Source organism: Syzygium oleosum, unplaced genomic scaffold, assembly GCF_021117445.2.
Source record: "Syzygium oleosum isolate NSW1041296 unplaced genomic scaffold, Sole_v2.1 Sole_v2.40, whole genome shotgun sequence".
Taxonomy (NCBI): Eukaryota; Viridiplantae; Streptophyta; class Magnoliopsida; order Myrtales; family Myrtaceae; genus Syzygium; species Syzygium oleosum.
Genome location: NW_026607524.1, coordinates 1,948,254 through 1,970,781, shown reverse-complemented (window position 1 = coordinate 1,970,781; position 22,528 = coordinate 1,948,254). Strand labels below are relative to the sequence as shown.

At 41.5% G+C, this 22,528-nt stretch overlaps 1 protein-coding gene across 1 annotated transcript; it reads left to right on the top strand.

The window, feature by feature from the left end:
• The first annotated feature begins 14,029 nt into the window (after positions 1-14,029).
• On the top strand, positions 14,030-18,514 carry LOC115692150 (dihydroceramide fatty acyl 2-hydroxylase FAH1-like). The gene is made up of 7 exons (XM_030618912.2): positions 14,030-14,167; positions 15,601-15,672; positions 16,026-16,118; positions 16,212-16,408; positions 16,557-16,662; positions 17,677-17,823; positions 18,121-18,514. Exons 2-7 carry the CDS (start codon positions 15,622-15,624, stop codon positions 18,238-18,240), a joined length of 714 nt encoding a protein of 237 aa, XP_030474772.2. The 5' UTR covers positions 14,030-14,167; positions 15,601-15,621; the 3' UTR covers positions 18,241-18,514.
• Positions 18,515-22,528: the final 4,014 nt, after the last annotated feature.

Sequence of the window (22,528 nt, the reverse complement as noted above, 5' to 3'; positions counted from 1 at the left end):
CTCTCTCTCGTTTGAACTAACAAGACACATCTATATATAGATGAGGGAAAATAATGGTTACACATGCAATAATATTGAGCTATTAACACATAACGGTTACACGTGCACTAATGTTTAACCATTAATACATAACGGTTACACGTGCACTAATGTTGAGACATTAACACATAACAGTTACAACAATCCCCCACATAATAGCTCAACAGAACTTTGACTGACTCGAAGAATTCCAAGTGTGCATGTGGAGATAAACTGCATCAAGATAGGTAGCTTTCACTTTGAACCTTCTTTAGTGAAAGTCTATCGGACATACTTAACCAGTCGGTGGACTAGGCCTTGAATCGCTAGTTGTTCGTGTAAGCCCGGACAATAGACCTCACATAAAGTATCTCTGAATCAAGATTGGCTCTCATTGCGTTCATTCTTTCGACCTTGAACCTCTTAGGATTCATACATGCTTTAGAAAATTTCGCCTTTAAAGATTTTCATAGAGTCGACCAGCTCCATGCATATAAGTGCATTCTTATTGAAGGTATCCTACCATACCTTACTAGGATGTTGAATTCCTAGCTATAGTAATCATTAAACGCATAGCGTATCCTTTAAACGCTGTAGGAACCACTATTGTATCATAAGAGTGGAAGAGAGTGCGCACACTAGAGTTTCCAAAATTTGCATTGTCCTATTGAACCTAGTCCATGGGATCTCCAATTGCTAGGTTAGGTTTCCACCCTGAACCTCTTTATTGAGTTAAGGTTTTTAACGCCATTTCTTTCGATGCGCAGTTTACCTGCTCTCTCGACAAACATTTTGTCAGCGGATCCACAATATTTTCCTTTGACTTCACAAAGTCTAAATAAATTATTCCATTCAAGAGCAACTGCCTTACAGTATTATGTCTACGACGAATGTATCTAGACTTACCGTTATATATCACATTTTGTGCCCTTGCAATCACTGTTGCACAGGTTTTGGCCACAACAGAATATCCTCTAAAAACTATCGAAGCCACTCTGCTTCTTTAACAGTTTTATCCAAAGCAACAAACTCTTATTTCATCGTAGAGCGTGCTATTAGAGTTTGCTTTGAGGATTTCCACGATACTGCGGTACCTCCTAACGTTAAAACATATCCGCTAGTCAATTTCGATTCATCAGAATCCGAAATCTTATTGGCATCACTGTAGCCTTCCAAGACAGCAAGATATTTGCCATATTACTATGTTTCTTTGCAAATAACCCAACACTCTCAAAAGAGCATTCCAATGCTCATGACTAGGATTACAAGTATACCGGCTCAGTTTTTCCACTGAGTGCGCAATATTTGCTCTAGTGCAGTTCACGATGTACATGATGCTATCGATCACTTGAGAGTACTGCAGCTGCCTGATACTGTTTCCAGTATCCTTTCTTAAAGTTAGGTGTGGAACCCTTTAAACCTCTCAATTACCTTTTCAATGTAATGAGATTGTGTTAAACCTAGACCATCAGAAATCCTTAGAATTTTGATGCCGAGTATAACATCCGTAATACTTAAGTCTTTCATCTCAAAGTCCTTCTTGAGAACATTTTTGGTGATTTTGATAACCTGAGCGTTATCTCCAAAAATCAACAAGTCATCGACATATAGACAAATAAGTGCACATCCAACGGTTGTGAATTTAGTGTATACACATTTGTCACACTCATTAATTCTATATCTATTTTGGATCATTACACAGTCAAACTTCTCATGTCATTGTTTAGGAGCTTGTTTAAATACATACAATGATTTGACAAGTTTACACTATCTGTGTTGTTGTCCTTTGACCTTGAATCCCTCAGGTTGTTCCATATAAATCTCATCATCGAGATCACCATTTAAGAATGTAGTTTTCACATCCATTTGATGTACATGTAAATTGTATAGCGAAGCTATAGCAATCAATATCCTAACAGATGTTATTTTCGTTATAGGTGAATAAGTATCAAAGTAGTCTATACCCTCTCTTTGTCTGAACCCTTTGGCAACAAGTCTTGCTTTATACTTATCTATGGAACCATCAGCTTTACACTTCTTTTTGAAGATCTATTTACATCCAATTGGTTTATTTCATAATGGAAGATCAACTGATTCCCAAGTGTGATTACTTAGAATATAATCAATCTAATTGTCAACAGCTTCTTTACAGTAAGGAGCTTCTGGACTTGACATTGCCTCTTGAAACGTTTGAGGCTCACCTACTAACATGTATGTCAGAAAATTAGGTTCGAAAGATTTTTCAATTCGTGACCTCTTACTCCTTCGAAGTTCGGCTACTTCGGTCTTAACTTCCTCATTTTCATATTCTAAATTTTTTATTCTCTTTTGATAAGGTTCACCCTAATTTCTTTTCACAGGATATATATCCTCAAAGAATTCAGCATTCCTTGATTCTAGGATAGTATTTGCATGGATTTCCACATTTTCATATTTGTGAACCAAAAATCTATATGCGCTGCTATTTTGAGCATAACCGATGAATATATAATCCACCGTTTTAGGCCTCAACCAAGTTTGTTTAGGAGGAGGAATCGCCACTTTGGCTAGGTACACCCACACTTTCAAAAAATTGTAGGATAGCAACATTCCATTCCATAACTCATGGAGTTTTACCCATCTTCTTGTGAGGCACTTTATTTAAAATATAGTTTGCAGTTAAAACTGCCTCCCCCCACAAGTTCTGAGGTAAACCTGAACTCAAGAGCATGGCGTTAGCCATCTCCTTTAGAGTTCTATTCTTCCATTTAATAACTCAATTTTGCTGTGGAGTATAAGGTGCAGTTGTTTGAAGAATTATCCCCAAACTAGCGTACAACTTCTTTAAATTGGAAGAATTGTATTCTCCTTCTCTGTCAGACCTAAGCACTTCGATTCGTTTATCAAGTTGATTCTCGACTTCATTTTTATACTTGATAAACATGCCCATAGCCTCATCTTTGCTAGTTAATAAATAAACATAGCAAAATCGAGTACAATCATCTATAAAAGTGATGAAGTACTTCTTTCCACCTCTACTTTTTACAAACTTTAAATCACATAGATCACTATGGATTAGTTGTAGAGGTTCACTTATTCTTTCAATCGATTTGAAAGATTTCTTAGCAAACTTAGCCTCAACACAAGTCTCACACTTGTTATGGGCATCCAACTCAAACCTTGGAATTAGCCCCAAGTTTGCTAATTTTTTCATTGTACCATAATTTACATGTCTTAATCTTTCATGCCATAGATAAGGAGACACAACGGTATAAAGCAAAAACTTCTCTTTATTAATAGTCTTTGGATACAAGAATTTCGAGTTTACATCAACGACAGCCACATTAGCTTTGAACAGATCATTGTACAAATGCCATTTCCCCACATACATCCCCCTTTGGAAAGTACAAACTTATCATATTCAAATACAATTTTGAAACCCTTCTTGACAAGTATGGGGCCAGAAATGAGATTCTTCCGGATCTCCAATACATGCAATACATTTTGCAGGATGATCTCCTTGCCGGAGGTGAACTTCAGGATCACCTTTCCTCTCCCAGCAACTTTTGCTGATGTAGAGTTAGTCATATAAATCAGCTCATCTTCCTTAGCCTTCTCATAAGATGAGAATAGGTGTTTATCCACACAAATGTAATTTGTGGCACTTATGTCCAACCACCAATCGGTGTTGTTCGACACCAAGGATACCTCAGACACCATCACAGCAGTCAGTCTCTTATTATCTTCCTGCTACCACTACTTAAAGCTCACACCGGCGATTTTTTTTTAGTTTCTCATTCGATGTCACTGGAGGTGGTACCATCAAACTAGGCAAAGCCTGTTGAACCATCCCTCCAGAAATTGAACCACGAGCCGTTTGGCCGGTACTGTTTGGAAAAACAATCTTGGGTATATCAGTCAAACGACTTGTGTTTGTACCACCATAGATGGTTTCAGCTCGAAGGCTCGCAGCAATTCCATAAGGTTTGAACCTCACTAGTTGAAATGACCATAGGAACATCTCTAGAAACATTTTGGACATCATTGGGTACTCCATTGTTATCGGCCATCGCAAATTTGGCCATCCGAATCTAGCTAGAACAACAAACAGTAAGAGGCAAAAGTACACCACAAGTGCCATAACTTGTGTACGGCGATCACTTTGGTGCCATAACTTTTTTTCGGATCACTTTGGTGCCAAGTCGGAGGAAAATCGATCACTTTAGTGACTTCGGCCAAAATTCCAGCCAAAAAGCTGACATGGCATTTATATTTAAAAAAATGGTCTGATTTGTACACGGTGAAAATTACGTGGCTTTTTTTCGAATTTTTTAATTTTTAGAAAAATAATAATAATTAAAATAATTAAAAAAACAAAAAAACAAAAAAAAAAGGTGTTGTAGCAAAGTGGCGAGGAGCCCTCGCGCATTTGGCCGCCGCCCATAAGCCACCACCGCCGAGAAGGGCCGGCGGTGGTGGGCACGATGGTCGGCGAGGGTGGCTGCCTTAGCCGCCTTGGCGAGGCCGAGCGAGGCGGATCCGACGAGCGAGACCTCGCCGTCACTGGTCGCGACGGAGAGGCCCCGCCTCGCCTTCATTTGGCGAGGCCGCGCCTGTCGTCGCGATCCCAGGCGACGGCGAGGCGCGGCCTGCGCCTTCGGCGGAGGCGAGGCGGCGCGGCCTCGCCTTCTCCGGGCGAGGCGAGACCTCGCCGTCGCGACCCAGCGACGGCTGGCGGCGCGGCTCGCCTTGCCGGGCGAAGCGAGACCTCGCCGTCGCGACCCGTGCGACGGCGAGGTCCCACCTCGCCGGCCGGGCGAGGCGAGACCTCGCCGTGCTCGGGTCGCGACGGCGAGCGCGGCCTCGCTGGGCCAGGCGAGGCGGGACCTCGCCGTCGCACGGGTCGCGACGGCGAGTGCCGCTGCCCGCCGAAGGCGAGGCCCAGACCTTGCCGTCGCCCTGGGTCGCGACGGCAAGGCGCGGCTTGCCTTTGGGCGAGGCGAGACCTCGCCGTCGCGACCCAAGCGACGGCGAGGTCCCGCCTCGCGGATCCGCCTCGCCGGGCGAGGCGAGTGGTCGCCGAGGGTCAGGCGAAGGTTGCCGGCTCCCGGCCGGGCCGGCGACCTCGCCGACCATGCGCCCACCACCGCCGCCCTTCCGGCGGTGGCGGCAAGCTAGCACGCGAGGGCTCCCTCGCCCACTACAGGGGTTTTTTTTTTTAATTAATTAATTAATATAATATAATATAATATTTTAAAAAAATACACGTCAGCGGGCTAAACGGCGTCGTTTTCGGTTTTTAATGCTGACTGGACCTCTCCGGTGAGCCGTGTCAGCGCCACTTCGGATTTCCAGCAAGCCACGTCAGCATTGGCACTAAAGTGATCGATTTTCAAAAAAATTGGCACCAAAGTGATCCGAAAAAAAATTATGGCACCAAAGTGATCGCCGTACACAAGTTATGGCACTTGTGGTGTACTTTTGCCAACAGTAAGATAATCGCCTTAAGATTGTTGGAAAAATTATTACATGTTGGAGGAAGAAGAATACGTAACACTGTTTATTGTAACCAGAAAAATAATAAATCCGAGAAAGCAGTTACAAAATAAATCAGGAGATGAGGTACGGATAACCGAATCTCCTTAAGGTGATTAGTTCCTGCCAATGGTGCTAAGCAGCTTCACGAACTATGCCTCCCAAGATATAACATCTCGAACCTATTTATATTAGCATTATATGAACATGACTCTGTCGAACACTTCTCAAAACTGGCACACTTGGAGAAATATTATTGAAGAAAAAACTCAAGAGATGCTCTAGGGGTACTTTGAGGAGTTGTTTCTCTATCTCTCGTTTGAACTAATAAGACACGTCTATATATAGACAAGGGAAAATAACTGTTACACGTGCACTAATCTTAAGCCATTAACATATAACGGTTTCAACACATCATTCTAAATTGCATCAAAGTCCCAAATACCAAGATCTCCATCCATGAATTCTGACACTCAACTCATCAGTAATTGCCATTGCAATGCAATGCCTAATTGAACCCAAATGAATCGCAACATCTTGTAATCATTATCTTCAAGTCATGAGCATTCTCGTCTGTAGCTGAGAATGATGAAAAGAGTCATATGTAGAAAGCACATGAAGCATAATAGTGAATATAAAGAGTGAAAGTAGGATCCTCTTGCCTTAGTCCCTTAGTTGGTTCAACAAACCAGCTTCTTTCCCAGTAATAACACAAGCCCATATGGCTCAGAAAAGGTGCAAGACATAATAATCCAATCGACCCATTTTCGATTAAGCCTCATACCGTACATAGCTTGTTTGCAAGGATCCAAATTTGACCTAATGGTAAGCAAACGATAATCATCCATGATGGACTTTCAGTTCAGTGCTCAACAAAACATCATGTCTTATGTATAACGAGTAAAAGTACATCACTAGACCATTTCTGCCAGCACTTCTTCTAGAAAAAGAAACTTCATCCGTAGGTTTGAAGTGGAAGTGGTTGGACTTATGATGTACAAAGAGAAAGAGAAACTTCTTTCTATACACCCTACCATTATTACTCTCACCCAATTACATCTCTCTCTCCCTCTCTCAATCAGCATGGACTGACGTAGATTTTTGCTCAATATTTTCACTTTACTTTCGTGTTTGATTCCTAACAAATAAAATGTGGGTGAGAGTAATGATGGAGGACTCATTTTATGTCAAGTTGAGTTCGAGCATAAAAACTATTACTTGGTGAGCTCCAGCCAAGTTTCTAATGCTGAGCATGGCACACAAATTGAGCTCGAGCTTGAGATTGGCAATGTGTCGGCTCAGCTCGATTCGATTATAATTTTATCTATATCGAAAGTCATCCGCACAACAAATGTGCATGAGGTTCCACTCAGTGAAATGGACATTTGGTAACCATGAGCTTTAGCCCTGGTCAGGCGCCTTGAGGAATGATATGTTTAGGGCCTGTTTGGTAACACTCATATTTCTCTATTTGTCTATTCTTTTGTTCACTAGAATAGAAAAAGAACAAAAATCCGCTTGGTAATGTTAGTTAATTTTTATATTTCCCAAAATAAGAATAAAAAAGTGGTCAGGAAATAGATTTAGAACAGAAACAAGAAGTAAAAAAAATCTACTTCTTTGTTCCCAGGAATAATTTCTGAAATAAGGTCATTTTCTTTTTTTTTTGTTCCTTCTTCTTTCTCCTCTAGCCAGTTGCCGGCGAGACTCGACCTTACCCAAATCTGGTGTTGCCCAGCCACAGTGAGGCTCAACCTTGCCTAGCCATTGCGAGGTCGGCTTCGCCCGGACATTGCGAGGCCAACGTCGCGATGGCTAGGCAAGGTCGACCTTGCTCGCCATCGCCGAAGCCCGGTGACTGATTAGAGGAGGAAGAAGAAGGGAGGAAAAAAAGAAAAGAAAAAATAATTCAAAAAATATCAGAAAATTATAATGAAACTAAAAAAATTCCACGTCACAAAACTTTTTTAGGGTCGTATTAAACTCTTTTCTATTCTTTTGCTATCCCGGAATAGAATTTTTGTGCAGTTACCAAACGCGTTCTTCTGCTCAGAAACTCGTCTAAGAAATAAAAATAGAAAAAAAATATTTTTGAAAAAAAATATTCCCAGAAACAGAAATGTTACCAAACGCATCCTTATTTTACATAAATTTCAAGTACAAAGTACTATATATAATGTTAGTTGTTCTTAATCGAAGCATGATTATACATGTGCAAAAAAATAATATAAGAAAAACGTACTTTAAAAACCTAAAATTAAAGGAAGAAAATATAGAAACAAATAAAATACCTTTACATCAATGAACACCACAATTAGGATTGTCAAATCATTAATAGTATTGCATTTAGAGCAACCCATAATCGAGAATTCCAACAAACTTTAATCTTCCAATCCTCTTGAAGTGAGCATGCAAACAAGGATTCATGTTAGAGATTAAATAAATCAGATACACAAGTAGAATGTCATAAGTTTGATTTTCATAAGTTTTAGAAAAAAATGAAGTTTGATTTTCATAAGATAGCAATATCAACCATTTCTTTTGGAGGAATTTGGTAAACTTTATATAAATAAGATTTATTGAAGTTTAGAAGATTTTGTTAGAATAGAAAAGTAAGAAACTTTCATTGATTTCCAACTCCCACTTTTTCATTAATTGCCATAATTACTTGGATTTCAATTATAAGAAACGAACCACACACTATTAGTCAATCAAAAATATTTTTTCTTCAATTTTTTTGTATTTTTTTGCTTAAAAGATAATGAAAACCAATCAAAGTTTCTAACTGGTAATTTTTCTTAAGAGTAGCATTTATGTTGTCGGTGACGATGATAATTAATTTTGATGTCATTTTTGGAGACTCATAATTTCTATATGCCGATAGGTGAAGGTAAATGATTAATTAAGCTAATCCTCTTTGATAAAACAAAAAAGGGGCTCTGGGCTGCCCACATGTGACATTCGGTTACCAAACTTATCGTGATCCAAATTAGTTAAAAAATTATATTCTGATTGAAATCAGTTAAAACGAAATAATCTAGATATGCTAATTCTCATACCATGATCAATCACCCAATATAACTTTAATTTAATTCACTTGAAAAAGCAAATTTAACACATGTAATATCTTGTGGAACCGAGAACTGGCTCACCTGGTCCTGGAACTGAACCGGTTAGTTCAGTCCGGCTCTACGGTGGGTCTAGGAACCGGCGATGATATATTTCTTCTTTTTTCTTATTTTTTGCAAAATTACAAGTGTTGTTGCATAGTCTAAACTCTTATTTTTTAGTGTTTTGGATCTTTAATCAATGAAAATCTTGATGGAAAGACTTTACATGTGTGATAAAATATGATCCTATATCATTAACTTGCTAATAAAATAAAGTATCGGTCCGGTTCCACACCTGGAACTGGGAACCAGATTGACAATCATCGGTTCCAAATTTTAGGAATCAAGAACTAGACCGGTTCCGCTGAAACCGCCCAAAACCGCCCATAATCGGAGATTAATGGAGATGTGTCACATCATGATTGATGTGCATGTCTTTCTTGCAACATCACTCAACCATAAGAATTCATGACCAACTTTCGTGTGGTGCAGTACATTGATTACATTACATAATTCATCTGACTAGATTTCCTCCTGCACACGCTAAATTGCGTGTTTACAACCTAATATGTTTGTGAAGGTCTAAACCAAGTAAAATAAATGTGAATATATTAAGACGAAACGATAATGAGAAAAATGAACTGAGAGATAAAGTAACAAAACCAACCAAGAGTCTGAATTTTACATTTTTGTCCTCAAATTGTATACAACTAGAGTAAGATATTAAATGTGTTTAAGGAAGAATAAAGGGCATTTCTTAAGTGGGGGCCTCTCTTCTCTTTATACAATACTATAGATAGTATAAAACCAGATGCTGATGCAAACAATAGCTGACATGAGGAGCAAATTGGTTGTTTGATAACATGCAAGAACTTGAAGGTTAAAAAGCAAGTAATAGGAGCCATTGTGAGAGGAAAAGATACAATATAATGAGATCCAAGATTTATTTGATATGGACTAATAACTAAGATGGGGCGAATTGATTGTTCATTGAAACGTTTGGACGCGTTTTTGCCTATGTGTAGTAAAAGTTGCGTGATTAAACAAGCGGATTCTTCTACTATAAAGTAAGAAAGGAAGGAATAGGAGAAGAATCGAGCATCCGACGTCCAGTGGTTCAACCTATCCACTTACCTGCTCCACTGAAATTCATTTATGCAATTTCGAGAAGGTTGGTTGCTCGAGTGTGCTTTCTTCTACTCGTAGCTATTTACTTCTACAGGTAAAAAGCTACAATAGAATCAGATGACGCCTCTAATGAGAATCATAAGCACAGCACGACAGATATTTGCACACTTTTAGCAGAGAAAGATTCATGCAGCAAGAGAGAAGTGTTCTTACTGTTCGTCCAACCTCCCAACCACCTCTTTGATTTGTATTTAAGAACTTTTTAAGTCCCTTTTGACCATCTGAGTCTTTACCTAGAGGAGTAGTCGTTTGGTTCTGCCTGTTCGGTCCCAGAAAAAGAGCAAACCTCTACCATTACGTGCTGACACTCCTTCAGTTCTACCAAATAATGTCAAAACTGCTTTGATCTTCTCCATAGCCGACTCCGATGGATTGCAACATCTTTTTAGCGGCCGTAAAACGCCGTTAGAGTGTGAAACTTCTACTGGTTCACGGTTGGTTCTTCTAGACCTGTGACGAGAACTCTTTGCTTCCATCTGCTCGCTCTCTACCACTCGGTATCCCTCCAATTCCATTGTGATCGTTGACCTTTTTGCATGCGTTGATCTTCTTCCGGTACCTCTAACCTTAGACAGAACCGAGGCTTGTCCTCCTAACGCAAGATCGACCGACATTCTGTGAGTTACATGAACTCTAACAGCCTCAGTAGAACCGTAGAACGTCTACTGGAACAAAATCCCGTTCTTAATAACTTCTTGACGTGCATCACTTACAAGAGAACAAGCTGTTTTTGTATCAGTAAACTAATGCATTGGCATGAGATGCAATGATTTGCGTATAATGCGAAGGAGATTAAGTACTTTTTACTGATAGTGATCGATTTTTCTTGTAAAGAGACGTGAATGTTGATCCTTCTGCCGAAAAATCCTATCAATTTCATCTGTTACAAATGTCTGTATTGATTGACAGCGAACCTTCTCTCCATTTTTTTCATCAGCGAGTAGATGTAATAGAGGAAAAAGCATACATCATGGATAGAACATGGCAAAAACTTCTTCTCGACCTTTCCTTTTCCCTTCGGTGCCAGTGGTTGTCTTTCAGCTTTAACCCCCGTAACGTCGGAAATTTCAGGCGACACTTCATCGTGATTGGCCGGAAGGACTTGATTGCATTTTCACGTAAAGGGTTATGACTACATTGATTAAATTTGAAACATTTTTTATTGAACTTAAATCTGTACAATGAATTCAAGACCGTATGGGGCCTATGTGACGCCTTGGTATATATGCTTGTCGATGTATGTTTTGAGTATCAAGCCTATGTGTCGCCTCCTTCGTATACGTACTTTAGTATTTGTTCGAGGTTTATAATAGCGGGCCTATCTGTTGCTCTACATCTATATATATTTGTACACACACCACGATTGGCCTATGCGTCGCTCTTTGTTTCGTGAACTATTCGATAACAATATCGCACATAAAAGGACTAGTCACCATGTTTAACCAGACACTTTAGCTCGCTTTTGAAAGAAGGTTAGCGAAACGTATCAATCTACTCCTGGGACACGATTTAGCGAACCCGGGTGGGTTTGGGAGCGCGATTTTCTCTTCTTTTCTTAGTACAAGTGTGTGAGAAGTCTAGTAAAAAAGCCAGGCAAGCACAAGATCAATTGCTCATTCCTCAGACTGCAATAAACAACCATCCTCCACGTGATCCAGTGGACTGCATCGCATATAAAACCAGACAAAGAAAGAACCCTAATACACATAAACCGAAGGGTTGTCCGAACAGAAGTAGTTGGGTAGTCTCCCTTGCTTGGAGAAAGGCTGTTTGGACGTAACTGGCGGCGCTGACTCGGAGGTTTGCTGTTGCATTTGAATAGTCCCATGTTCCTGGTCCTATTATATTAATGCCCATGCAGAACAACTGGTCCTAGAACATGGTTCTGCTTCCAAATCTCAAACCCTGATTTCTTTTTTCCTTTTTAATCTGCACTATACATCAAATTAACCGATATTTTTTCTCATAATCACAAGTTTCGACTGAATATATGGTGTTATTCGAGAGAAATTTGAGTGAAGTGGGCAAGATCGTCGGGCCATCAATTTGTGGAGCCCGGTACACGATCAATATATTCGGGATTACTTTGAAAGGACCGTGAATGATTTCGTGACGAACGGTAAACGGTGAATGATTTCATTACATTGGTATCCTACAATTGATGCGGTAAACCGTTACCAAATTATAGTTGTTACTTGCTTACTTAGATACTAAGCATTCTCTTGGAGCATGCCAAGTCAATTGTATTTTAGCCAAGCTATGTCAACTCATTTAGCATATCTTTTACAATCGATCTCAGCGAATCAAACTTCGCTCTCTCATGCATCACATATATTAGCATCTCCTTAACAAGTGCCTTAGGTGCGTTTATTTGAGGGAAAATGTTTTCCGGGAATTCGTTTTCCAGACTTTCACCCATTTGGTTCGCCGAAAATGATAAGTTAACGAAAAATACTTTCCGATCAAGAAAAATATTTATGTATAATATTAAGAAAGTGAATTTCTTAATCTAAGGAGGTGAAAACTCTTTCCGGAATTACCCATTTTAACTTTTTTAATATTTTATTCATTTCTTTTCTTTTTTATTTTTTTGCTTTTATTTTTTTTCTTTCCTGTTCTTTTTCTTTTTTCTTCCCTTCGCCCGGTAACCGGCCACAGGCAGGGCCGGCACAAGGTTGTGGCTCGTCGGGATCTAGGCGAGCTTGGGCTTAGCCGAGGCCGGCAAGCTGGACCACCTATGGCCATCGCCGAGCCTTAAGCTCACATGTGGCCGTCGCCAGCCGATCGTGGCAGAGGAAGAGGAAAAAAAAAGGAATGAAAAGAAAAAAGAAAAGAGAAAAGAGAAAAGAGAAAAATAATTAAAAATTCGATTTTTTAAAAAAAGAAAAGAAAAATAAAAATAATTAAAAATTCGAATTTTTTTAAAAAAGAAAATTAATATAAAACTCGAATTTTTTTAAAATGAAAATTCTAATTTTTTTGTCCAAGATAAAGTCATGAGATTAAAATTATTTTTCACATAATATCCAAACCCTAGAAAACATTTTCGATCATATTTACCAAACAGAGGAAAACTAACTGTTTTCCTAAAAAATGATTTCCAGAAAAACATTTTTCAAAAACGTTACGTTTTCCGTGAAACAAACACATGATACTTTTTAAACGAACCACAACTATCATTATTTCATTTCAACTACAACAAAAAAAAAACAAAATTTCGATCTCCAGAGCATTCCTTAGATACCGTTGCCAACATGATTAATCTGATTATAATATATCTGATTTGTAATATTGGTTTCCAAACAAGTGATTGTGGTATACCGTTGCCAAATTATAGTTGTTACTTGCTTCCTTAGATGCTAAGCATTCTCTTGGAGCATGCCAAGTCAATTGTTGTCTAGCCAAGCTATGTCAACTCATTTAGCATATCATTTAGCACAAAGTTTCGATTTCCAGAGCATTCCTTACACAGAAATCAACGCATCAAAATATAACAAAATCTTCTTCAGTCGATTGCCTTAATAAGTGTTACGAGCCATCGCGCAAGCTACAAAAACACGGGCGAAACAAAAGTTTTTCCGACGACTCACATGGACCGGATTCATCGCAACCCTCTTATCACGTAATATACTATACACCTGAACTTCGCACGAACAACAAGGGTCGGTTTATCGTTTCGAGATCGATGGGCTCGGGTCCGGGCAAGAATCTCCCCCGGGGGCGGGCCCCGCCCGTCCCGACCAAATCACCTCTCGGACATCTTCCTTTACATCCTAGGATATTGCCAAATCGCCCTTCTGTCCATCCAACCAAATCAAATTCCGAACGCACACCGCTTTTGGGGAGGAGGAGGGGGTAAGTGCTTTCGCCTGTTTTTCTTCTCTCCAGTGGGCTGAGCTGTGCACGAGCTGGGGCCTCCTCCTCCTCCGCCAGCCTGTGCGCCGAAACGACGAGGGGGGGCCCAAGCCCGAAAAAAAAAAAAAAAATCCCCAGATGCTCCCCCCTTCCGCACTCGAAACGGACGGCCCAGATTTCATTCCGGCTCGCCCCCACCTTAAATATCCCCCCAAAAATCTCGCCCCTCCCTCCCCTCCCTCCCGTCTCCACCCTGTCACGCCCGCCATCGTCCATCCGTTTCGCAAGCATTTCTCGGGCTCCCCCCAACGAGAAAAAGCCGAGGACGAGAGCCCCACCCCGCCCCGTCCCGTCCGTCCGTCGTTCTCACCATCATCACCCGACGCAGCGCGACGAGGAGGAAGCGTGGGGGGGCGACGCCGTGCGGTGGCGGTGCTGTTCTTGTCGTTTGCAGATTTAGATCCGACCCCCATTTCGTCTTGGTTAGCGTTCGCGTTTGTTCGTTCGCTTGCTTGTTTCTTCTCTTGCTTTTCTGCGGCATTGTGGGCTTTTGTAGATCTGGGTTTTCTCTGAATTGGTGTTTCGTGGCTGGAACTTGTGGGGATTGGGGAGTTGGGTTGCTGGGATTCTTGGTTTCGGGGTGGTGTTCGGCGACGGCGCATTGCGTTGGTGGAGGTCGAATTTGGGTGGCCGCGTCCGTTTCTTGGCTTTAGTCTGACCGGGTGTTGTCGTTCTTGATTTGGTGCTTGGGCATTTGCGTTGGTGGGGGTCGAATTTGGGTGGCCGCGTCCGTTTCTTGGTCTTCGTCTGACCGGGTGTTGTCGTTCTTGATTTGGTGCTTCGTTTGCGTTCAGATCCGATGTGTGGTGTTCCGAGTGTTTGCGGATGCGAAGGTGGTAGCTTAGCTCGTCTAGGGGTTCTCCCTTTTCTTATTTGAACGGTACCGATTTCGTTTCCGTAGCATGTAAGGCTTCTTACGTCCGATGCTGACTTTTTCTGAGGGTGAAGTGGGAGTGTTGGATTTGAAATCTTGGGGAAAAGGTGCGTTTCTTTTTCTCGCATTTTAAATTGCGGTCGGGCGGATCACCTTTTTCCAGTGTGGGTCCAGCTGCGGAAGAAAACAATGTTTTATTCTGTTGCTTTTTTGGGTGGACTTGATGATGCACGTTCAAGAGATGGATATAATGTCTTAAGCTAATGTCAATACATGAAGTTTCTTCATGAGAAGTGGCTTCCTTCACCTACAAGATGTTCTTGGTGGTTCAGCCTTTAACAAGTTTTTGCTGAAAGGTTTATGTTTTTCTAGTTGTGCTAGTGGATGATCCATGAGAAACAAGCTTGCTAGTATTCCTTTATCGCTACCTTGTTTGATTCCTTTCCCGTCGGATAACAGATAACGTTGCCGAGTTCAGAGTATCCATCCATAACTCAATGTCACCCTTTGTTTGGTAACAAGATTTTATACATTCTCCAATCGCAGTGTAATATCGGCAGTGTTGCTTTCTTCACGTTGAAGCATCAGGAAATTGTCCAAGTCTTATATTTGTGATAATGCTAAGCTTAAGGGGAGTTGGGAATGATTTGCAAAGCCATATCGAAAGATTGATCCGTGAAGACATTTGCTGAGTAATCTATAATACAATGCCCTGCCAAATAGACTATTTTCTGAAGTAATTGGTGCGCAATGTTTACAAAATAAATCTAATGGGTTGTCTTCGGATTTCTTGGTGCTACTTCCCTGTTGTCTTTTGCCTTGGTTCATGGTGTATGGTGTAGTTCACCTTATGATGGCTTCACTTGTTGTGAAACATTTGGTACCAAGGAAAGTGAGAATGCCATGACTGTATTGATGCTTAGAGAAATTCTTAGGTTGCCGTTTGCTTTCGTTTGTTCTGATCCTTCCATTCATCTGCAGCTTTCTTGCAAGTTCTCCAAGATGGTTGCTCAGGAGTTCACTGTTGATCTGAATAAGCCCCTCGTCTTCCAGGTATTTAATTTCATACCCAGCTTTCTTCTGATCTCTTCTTTTTTTTTTTTTTTTTGGATTTCAGAAAGGTATTGAATTTCTCTGTCCATACATTTTAAATCACTTAGGTCAGTCGTGTAGGTATGCAGTAGCATGACTGAATGAGAATTAACTGTAGTGTCATGTTCTCGGATGTAGCGCTTGACGGACCATTGAGCTCTAATTATCATAAATTTCTGTCTCGTCTCTTTGATTCTCTCCATTTCTTCTCTTTTTCCATTATTTAGAAATTTATTTCTTACTGTTGTGACACTCCCCCTGCCACTGTATTCTCTTAATATTGATTTATTTTGTACATATGGTTTCTTTGACAGGTTGGTCATTTAGGTGAATCTTATCAGGAGTGGGTCCATCAACCCATTGTGAGCAAGACAGGGCCTAGATTTTTTGAAAGTGACTTTTGGGAGGTACTCCATGAAATAGCATATGGCCTATCTTTAAAAAACAAGCTGCTAAGTGCTGTTAGATCTACTAACAAATCTTTGCCTTCTTTGAAACAGTTCTTGACCCGTACCCGATGGTATGCAGTTCCTATCATTTGGCTTCCTGTAGTATGCTGGTGCATCTCTATGTCTGTGCGTATGGGCCACACAGCTCTTGAGATAGGTTTACTGGTGATTATGGGCATCTTTGTCTGGACATTCCTGGAGTACTCTCTGCACCGTTTCATTTTCCATATAAACACGAACAGTTATTGGTGAGCGCTCTCTCTCTCTCTCTCTCTCTCTCTCTCTCTCTCTCTCTCATCTAGGAGTTATGTTTTTCTGAATGTTTGTGGATGTCTATTCTGACTTTTCTTTCTCCTTAACCACACATAGTTTTTGACATCTCTGAGAATGACTTAGGTGGAACACTGTACACTATCTTATCCATGGATGCCATCACAAACATCCTATGGATGGCCTGCGGCTCGTCTTTCCACCAGCTGGAACAGCTGTTCTCTGCATTCCTGTATGAGTATTTCCTTTGTCCTTACCATCATCCAATGTTGTTAGCTTGCTTTATGTTTTCCGCTAATTGAGTTCTGCTAGGATTCTTAGCATATAATGAAGTATATCCTACTTACTCCCAGGAGACAGCGTATAAACTTTCTTACTGAACTGAGTACTCATGGATCATAGCTAAAAATAATCGAGGATGGAGTGTGACTAAAACATTCTGCATGTCTGTTAAAATATTAATCGGAGTTTCGTTCTGGTCAATTACTTGACCTGCAATACATCCCCATTGGATTACAGAGGCTAGTAAATAACTCTTGAAGCTAGCGATATATCTTTAGCAAATGATTTAGCTAGTGAATTTAAAGTCCGATCTTCCGACATTCGTTAGTAGAGAACTACAGAATATGCCATAGATGTCATGAAATAGGATGAAATATATGAGAAAACTAGCATTAGCTGGATTGTGAGGATGGTGGGATATAAAAGTTCATAAACTAGGGTCGGTGTTTTGCTGCAAGTTACAGTAAGGGGATTTTAAGTTGAGACCGCAATTAGTTGAAGGCTCTCACGAGGTACGAAGTCTTAATCAAAATCAGGACTTAACGACGGCATAGTGAAGATTTAACATTTTCCGGCCATTGGACATAATTTATCTTTATTGTGTGTTGCTCCATCGAGTATTAATTTGCAGTACTGTAATCCATTGGGGCGCCTTCTGGACTTGTTTCGCATTGTAATGAGTGAATATAATGTGGATGAAAGAGGCTTGAATTAGCTGGGGAAGAATTATTATCTTTAAATTGGAAGATGTAGTGGATTATCCAGCTTCAATGGTAGTTTCAAGAAATTTTATTGGGTGTTTTAGAGCGACGTTGCTGCTGCTTCAGTTAACAGAGGCACTGCTTCAGCTTTGTCTTTTTTTTTTAAGAGTACACACATCTAAGTTGCTGCGTCAAACTTATATCATGTATTTGTTTGCACTAAATCTGCTGAAGTTGTGACTCTTGCGATATGTTCTTGCCAGTTCTGGAACCTGGTCAAGCTCATGTCTACGCCTTCTACCACTCCAGCATTGTTTGGGGGTGGTTTGCTGGGTTATGTGATATATGACTGCACCCATTACTACTTGCATCATGGACAGCCATCCGTTGAAGTGCCGCGAAATCTCAAGGTAATACTTGTGGATATGCTGCTCTTTTTGCCTCAATCCTTAATGCATTGATCGTCCTTATTTTCTTCCCTCTATTTCCATGGCTTGGCTTTCATTTCTTTTCGTTTTTTTTTTTCGAGAGTTGGTGGAGGGAATCTGGGTTTTGGGTTGTGGGTTATTCAGGATCTGATTCCTTCGGATGTGATTGAATTCGAAAACCCACGTAGCATGCGCTGATTCTCTACTGGTAAATCTTTATGTTTTGGGCAATTCTTCTCACAGCTAACCAAAGCTATGTAAGTGGCATTTCTAATGCAGAAATATCACTTGAACCATCATTTCCGCGTACAAGACAAAGGCTTCGGGATCACTTCAGCACTGTGGGACAGAATCTTTGGAACGCTTCCTGAACCAAAATTGGCAGAGAAAAAAAGATAAAGCCACTAACGCCATTCGTTATTTGTTAATTAATATCTAGCAAGTTTAGGGTGGCTGCAAGATATATTTTAGCCAAAAAAACATTCTTTCTTCTTCTATCCATTCATTTGGTAAGATATTGCCCTAACTTATCTCGTCGTGCTTTCAATCATCATGGGCGTGTCAAGTTTGTCCTTTCAGTGTTGTGGTGAAGAGTTCTGTGTATATGTCTCTGCTCTATCATTTTCGAACGAGGAAGTTTCCAGTATTTATCCAGATGCAGTCTTGTTTATCACAGAGCTTCTGCACAACATTGGCTTGGTTTTGCATGTTTGGTGTAACCTTGTCATTGCAATTATTCAAGAATGGATTTTTATTTAAGTAAACTCTGTTTACTGATGTGCCCCGACCTAATATGTTTAACTTTAGGCTACGCCAGTCTTTTAATTTTCATCTGATGTTCAATGCCATCCCTTAAACTTGTTTGGGTAAAAATAGTTCACCTCGCCCTGGTCTTTGACCCTTGTGTTAGATATAGCCCATAAGCACGTGTTTTGGGAATGTTTTTCTTGTAGTAGGGCAACAACGTTGCTGCTCCCGGCCAGAGGGCACACATACATCATGCATCTATATGTGATATAACCGAACCAATCATGTACAAGTTGGCATCGCAGGACCTTTATCTTTTCCTAATGTCAATTCATCGTTACCTTAGAAACCCAAATGTCCTTCATCTCGGTCATTCCAAGGCCTTGCAAAGTCCTCACCTGACTAGGTTTTTGTGAGAGGAGATGATGCCTTTGCTCGTGCCGGCGGTGAAGGACGAGAATAGAGCTGCCATGTCCTCTGCAGTAATTCCTCCCGCTTTGCCTCGCCCGACTCTCGAGTCATTTGTTTAGACGATGTGCATGCTTCGTTCGTGCATGCCCTATTTTGACGCGTTTGAAGCCAATTACAATCTAATATAGCCACGTAGGGAGAAAAAGGGAAAAAACGTATCATGTAGAATCATCCAGTCACCTTAATAAATAGAAGTGACGGAATTACATGCATTTCTGATGTAAGTCTCAGAATTTCTATAGCGCTCAACTTTAGAGAGAGAGATTGGGCAGGCTTTTCCTGTTGGGCCTTTGGGCTCCCTAAACTCTGACACAAGATCAACCCTCCGCGACAGAAGGGGGCACGTAGTCATGGCCACGGGCCGGTTTCGGCCCGGAACCGGCCCGGTCAAACCTGGACCCGGCCCGTTGATCGGGCCCGCGGTTCGGAACCGGCCCGTGGCCTACGGGCCCGGTTCCGGTTCCGGTTCCAGCAATTTTGGAACCGGCGGTTCCGGGCCCGGTTCCAAAAAAAAATTTAAAAATTTAAAAAAAAAAAAAAAACCTGCAGGCGGTGCGGAGCCCTCTATTGCCCGTTTCCAAGGCAGCACTGCAAAGGCTGCCTTGGAAACGGGCAAAAATAAAATAAAAAAATAAAATAAAAAGATAACCCACCGGAACTTCTCCCGCTCTCTCCCTCTCTCTACTGTGATTGATGTGGCGCGGATGCGGCGCCGATGGAGCTAATCCCCGGCGGCGGCGGCGACGGAGGAGCTGCGAGCGCCGGCCAGTCGATCACCGTCGCGATGCGCGGATGCGAGGAGCCTTCGAGATCGAGACGACGCCTGTCCGGAAGTCCTTCCCTCCCTCCCTCTCTCTCTCTCTCCGCAGTCCAAACCACAACGAACCGAACGAAGCATCGAAATCCCGGGAGCGCGCGAGCGAGAGAATCCACGGCAACTCCGCCGGCGATGTGACGATCCGGCGAGCGGGAAAGAGAGCGCGAGGAGGGAGGAGCAAAGAAGAAGAAGAAGAAGAAGATCCGACGTGCCGTCCCGCGCCGGATTCGATGCACCCGTACAATCGGCTCCCGAGCAATGGACACTCTAGGTTCGAACCGTGGAACCCGGACGCCCGAACCGGCCCGTGGTTCATACATGGCCACGAACCGGAACCGACGGTTCCTGAACCGTGGCCATGACTAGGGGCACGATCTGGTTTTGATTGAAGAGAGGGACAGAGCGAGGGAAAGACTAGACACGATGGCCTTTGGTGGTCGACAGCCACCGGTGCCGGCGGCTACGGAGTTTTGACTCTGGCGGCTACAGAGTTCAACGCTCCTGTCGCGGTGGTGAGGGAGGCGGCAGCAGCCGCGGCAGCTCTCCTGGTGGCCGGTCAAGGAGAGAGAGAGAGAGAGCGAGAGAGTGGATGAGTTAAAAAGACTATGGAGTAAGTGGTAAGGGGTCCGTGCAAAGATGTGTAGGCTCATGCTTGCCCAACTCTTTGCGGTTTTGCTGCAGGTGATTGTTTTGTGCATGCGTCTAAAGTTCTTGTTCCTAACATTATCATTTTCCACATTATTACATGCATCATAACCAATCGTAAACACGGCTCATTTAGCACGTACACTGGAAAATTGTCCACAGATGAAAAGATGGTTATTTTATTTTTTCTTGTCCACCACGTTAAAAACATTATTCAATCGCGATTTCTGCCCGGTCCACTGAATGTCGTGGCGTATCCCGTAATGCCTCCCAAGTTCCCTTCATCGGTCGCGTTGTAGCAGAGCGGGACGTCCACGTGAGTTGCCACACCGCCCGGGCTCAGATCCACCAATCGTTTGTCCTTGCTCATGTAGCGGATTAGTCGGACATAGCCGGAGAGGATGAAATTGTGGTCCGGGAAGTGACCGCTCGCCATCGGAGGGCTTGGGCAGCCAGGGGCGTGGTCCGCTTGTCCTCTGAAACTTATCCTTGACGCCTCGCCGCCGAAATTTTCGAACAATTATATCGTATGGACCTTGACCATAAACACTAACATTTCGCAGCACAAATCCAACGGGAAGGCTGGGACTGATCTGCACGAAACCTGGACAAGTCATGTCGTAGCATCCCGTTGCTTCGCCACCACCTCCCTGTGAAATTAGAATCGTTTGTACACCTTGAGAAAATGAAACAACATGAATATATTTGCGTCAGTAATGTACTAGGGCTTCTGTTTCAGAGAATTTCATGACCGGGGAAGCCACTCGCTCGGAGGCACAAGCAAGGCGAGCTACTCGTGAGCTCATTGAGTTCGACCGGCCAATTCGAACTCGCCTCAACCAAGTTCAAGTGAAGCTGCAAGTAGCTCGAGTGTAACAGTGTTATGACAATAGTCAACACGCCGACACGCTTAATTATCATGGCCTTTTATCCTTGTTAAAATATATTTCAAGTTTAAACCCGTTGAACGAATTGATCCGAATTAAATTATCAGGTACATAAAAGCCCAATGCCGAAGTTCAATGACATCATAAGAACCCGAATTAAATTATCAGGTACGTAAACTGGGATCTAAACACACAGCCCAACTCCATCTTCTTGCTATGGAAGTTTGAATCCGTTTGTCGGCTGGCAATATCTTCATTTTTTGCTTTGCAGGTTATCTTCAGTGGACTGCTTATTTTCGAGTATTGCAGCTTCTCTTCATGGGATTTTTAGTTGGGTTGTGTCTGCATTTTTCTATTTTTTTTTGGCTTCAAGAAAGGTGGTGTTTCGATCCCAATTTACTTGCATTTTCTTGCCAACTTTGTTGCCAACTTAAATTGATGGTATTTTAGACTTTTCAATTAATAAAGAAAGTTTCGACCCAAAATAATAATAATAAAGAAAGCGTTTTAACCATATTGAGAGTGGCAATAGAGTCGCTCTTAATCTAATACGAAATTAGAGAGATTTTATTTTTTTCTTTTCTGCAAGTCAAGACATATGATATACATCCACATATAGAGTTAGAGCATCTAAATGTAAAATCGTGCCTGCACATAGCAGTTAACTTTTTTCAAAACAATTGACCATGATTTTACAAAGTTCATCATAATAGGAGAGCATGAGCTTCGTATTTAAATCTTCTAGAATCCTTATTTACCACCTTAATTATAGATTTTCACGTTTAAGCTTTAGGCCAAATTCAAGCCCATGTGTGGGCGGAATATTAAAATGTTTAAGTATTGAACCATGCATTCATCTTGACTCGATTGTTGTTGCTTATTTGAGCAATAATTAATTTTTTCAGAACTTGAAATCGAATAAATCATTTTAAGTTGTAAAGATTGCATTGACATGGCAAAGAGAATCAGATTTCGAAGAGGTTATAAACGGTTTTAAAAATTTGTAAGTGATTTCATAAAATTTTTCAAATATATATTTTAGACATGTTAGAATTGCATTTATTTGGTTGGTAGTGAAACATCATATAATTCATAACCATAGGAGCAACATCGCGCACGT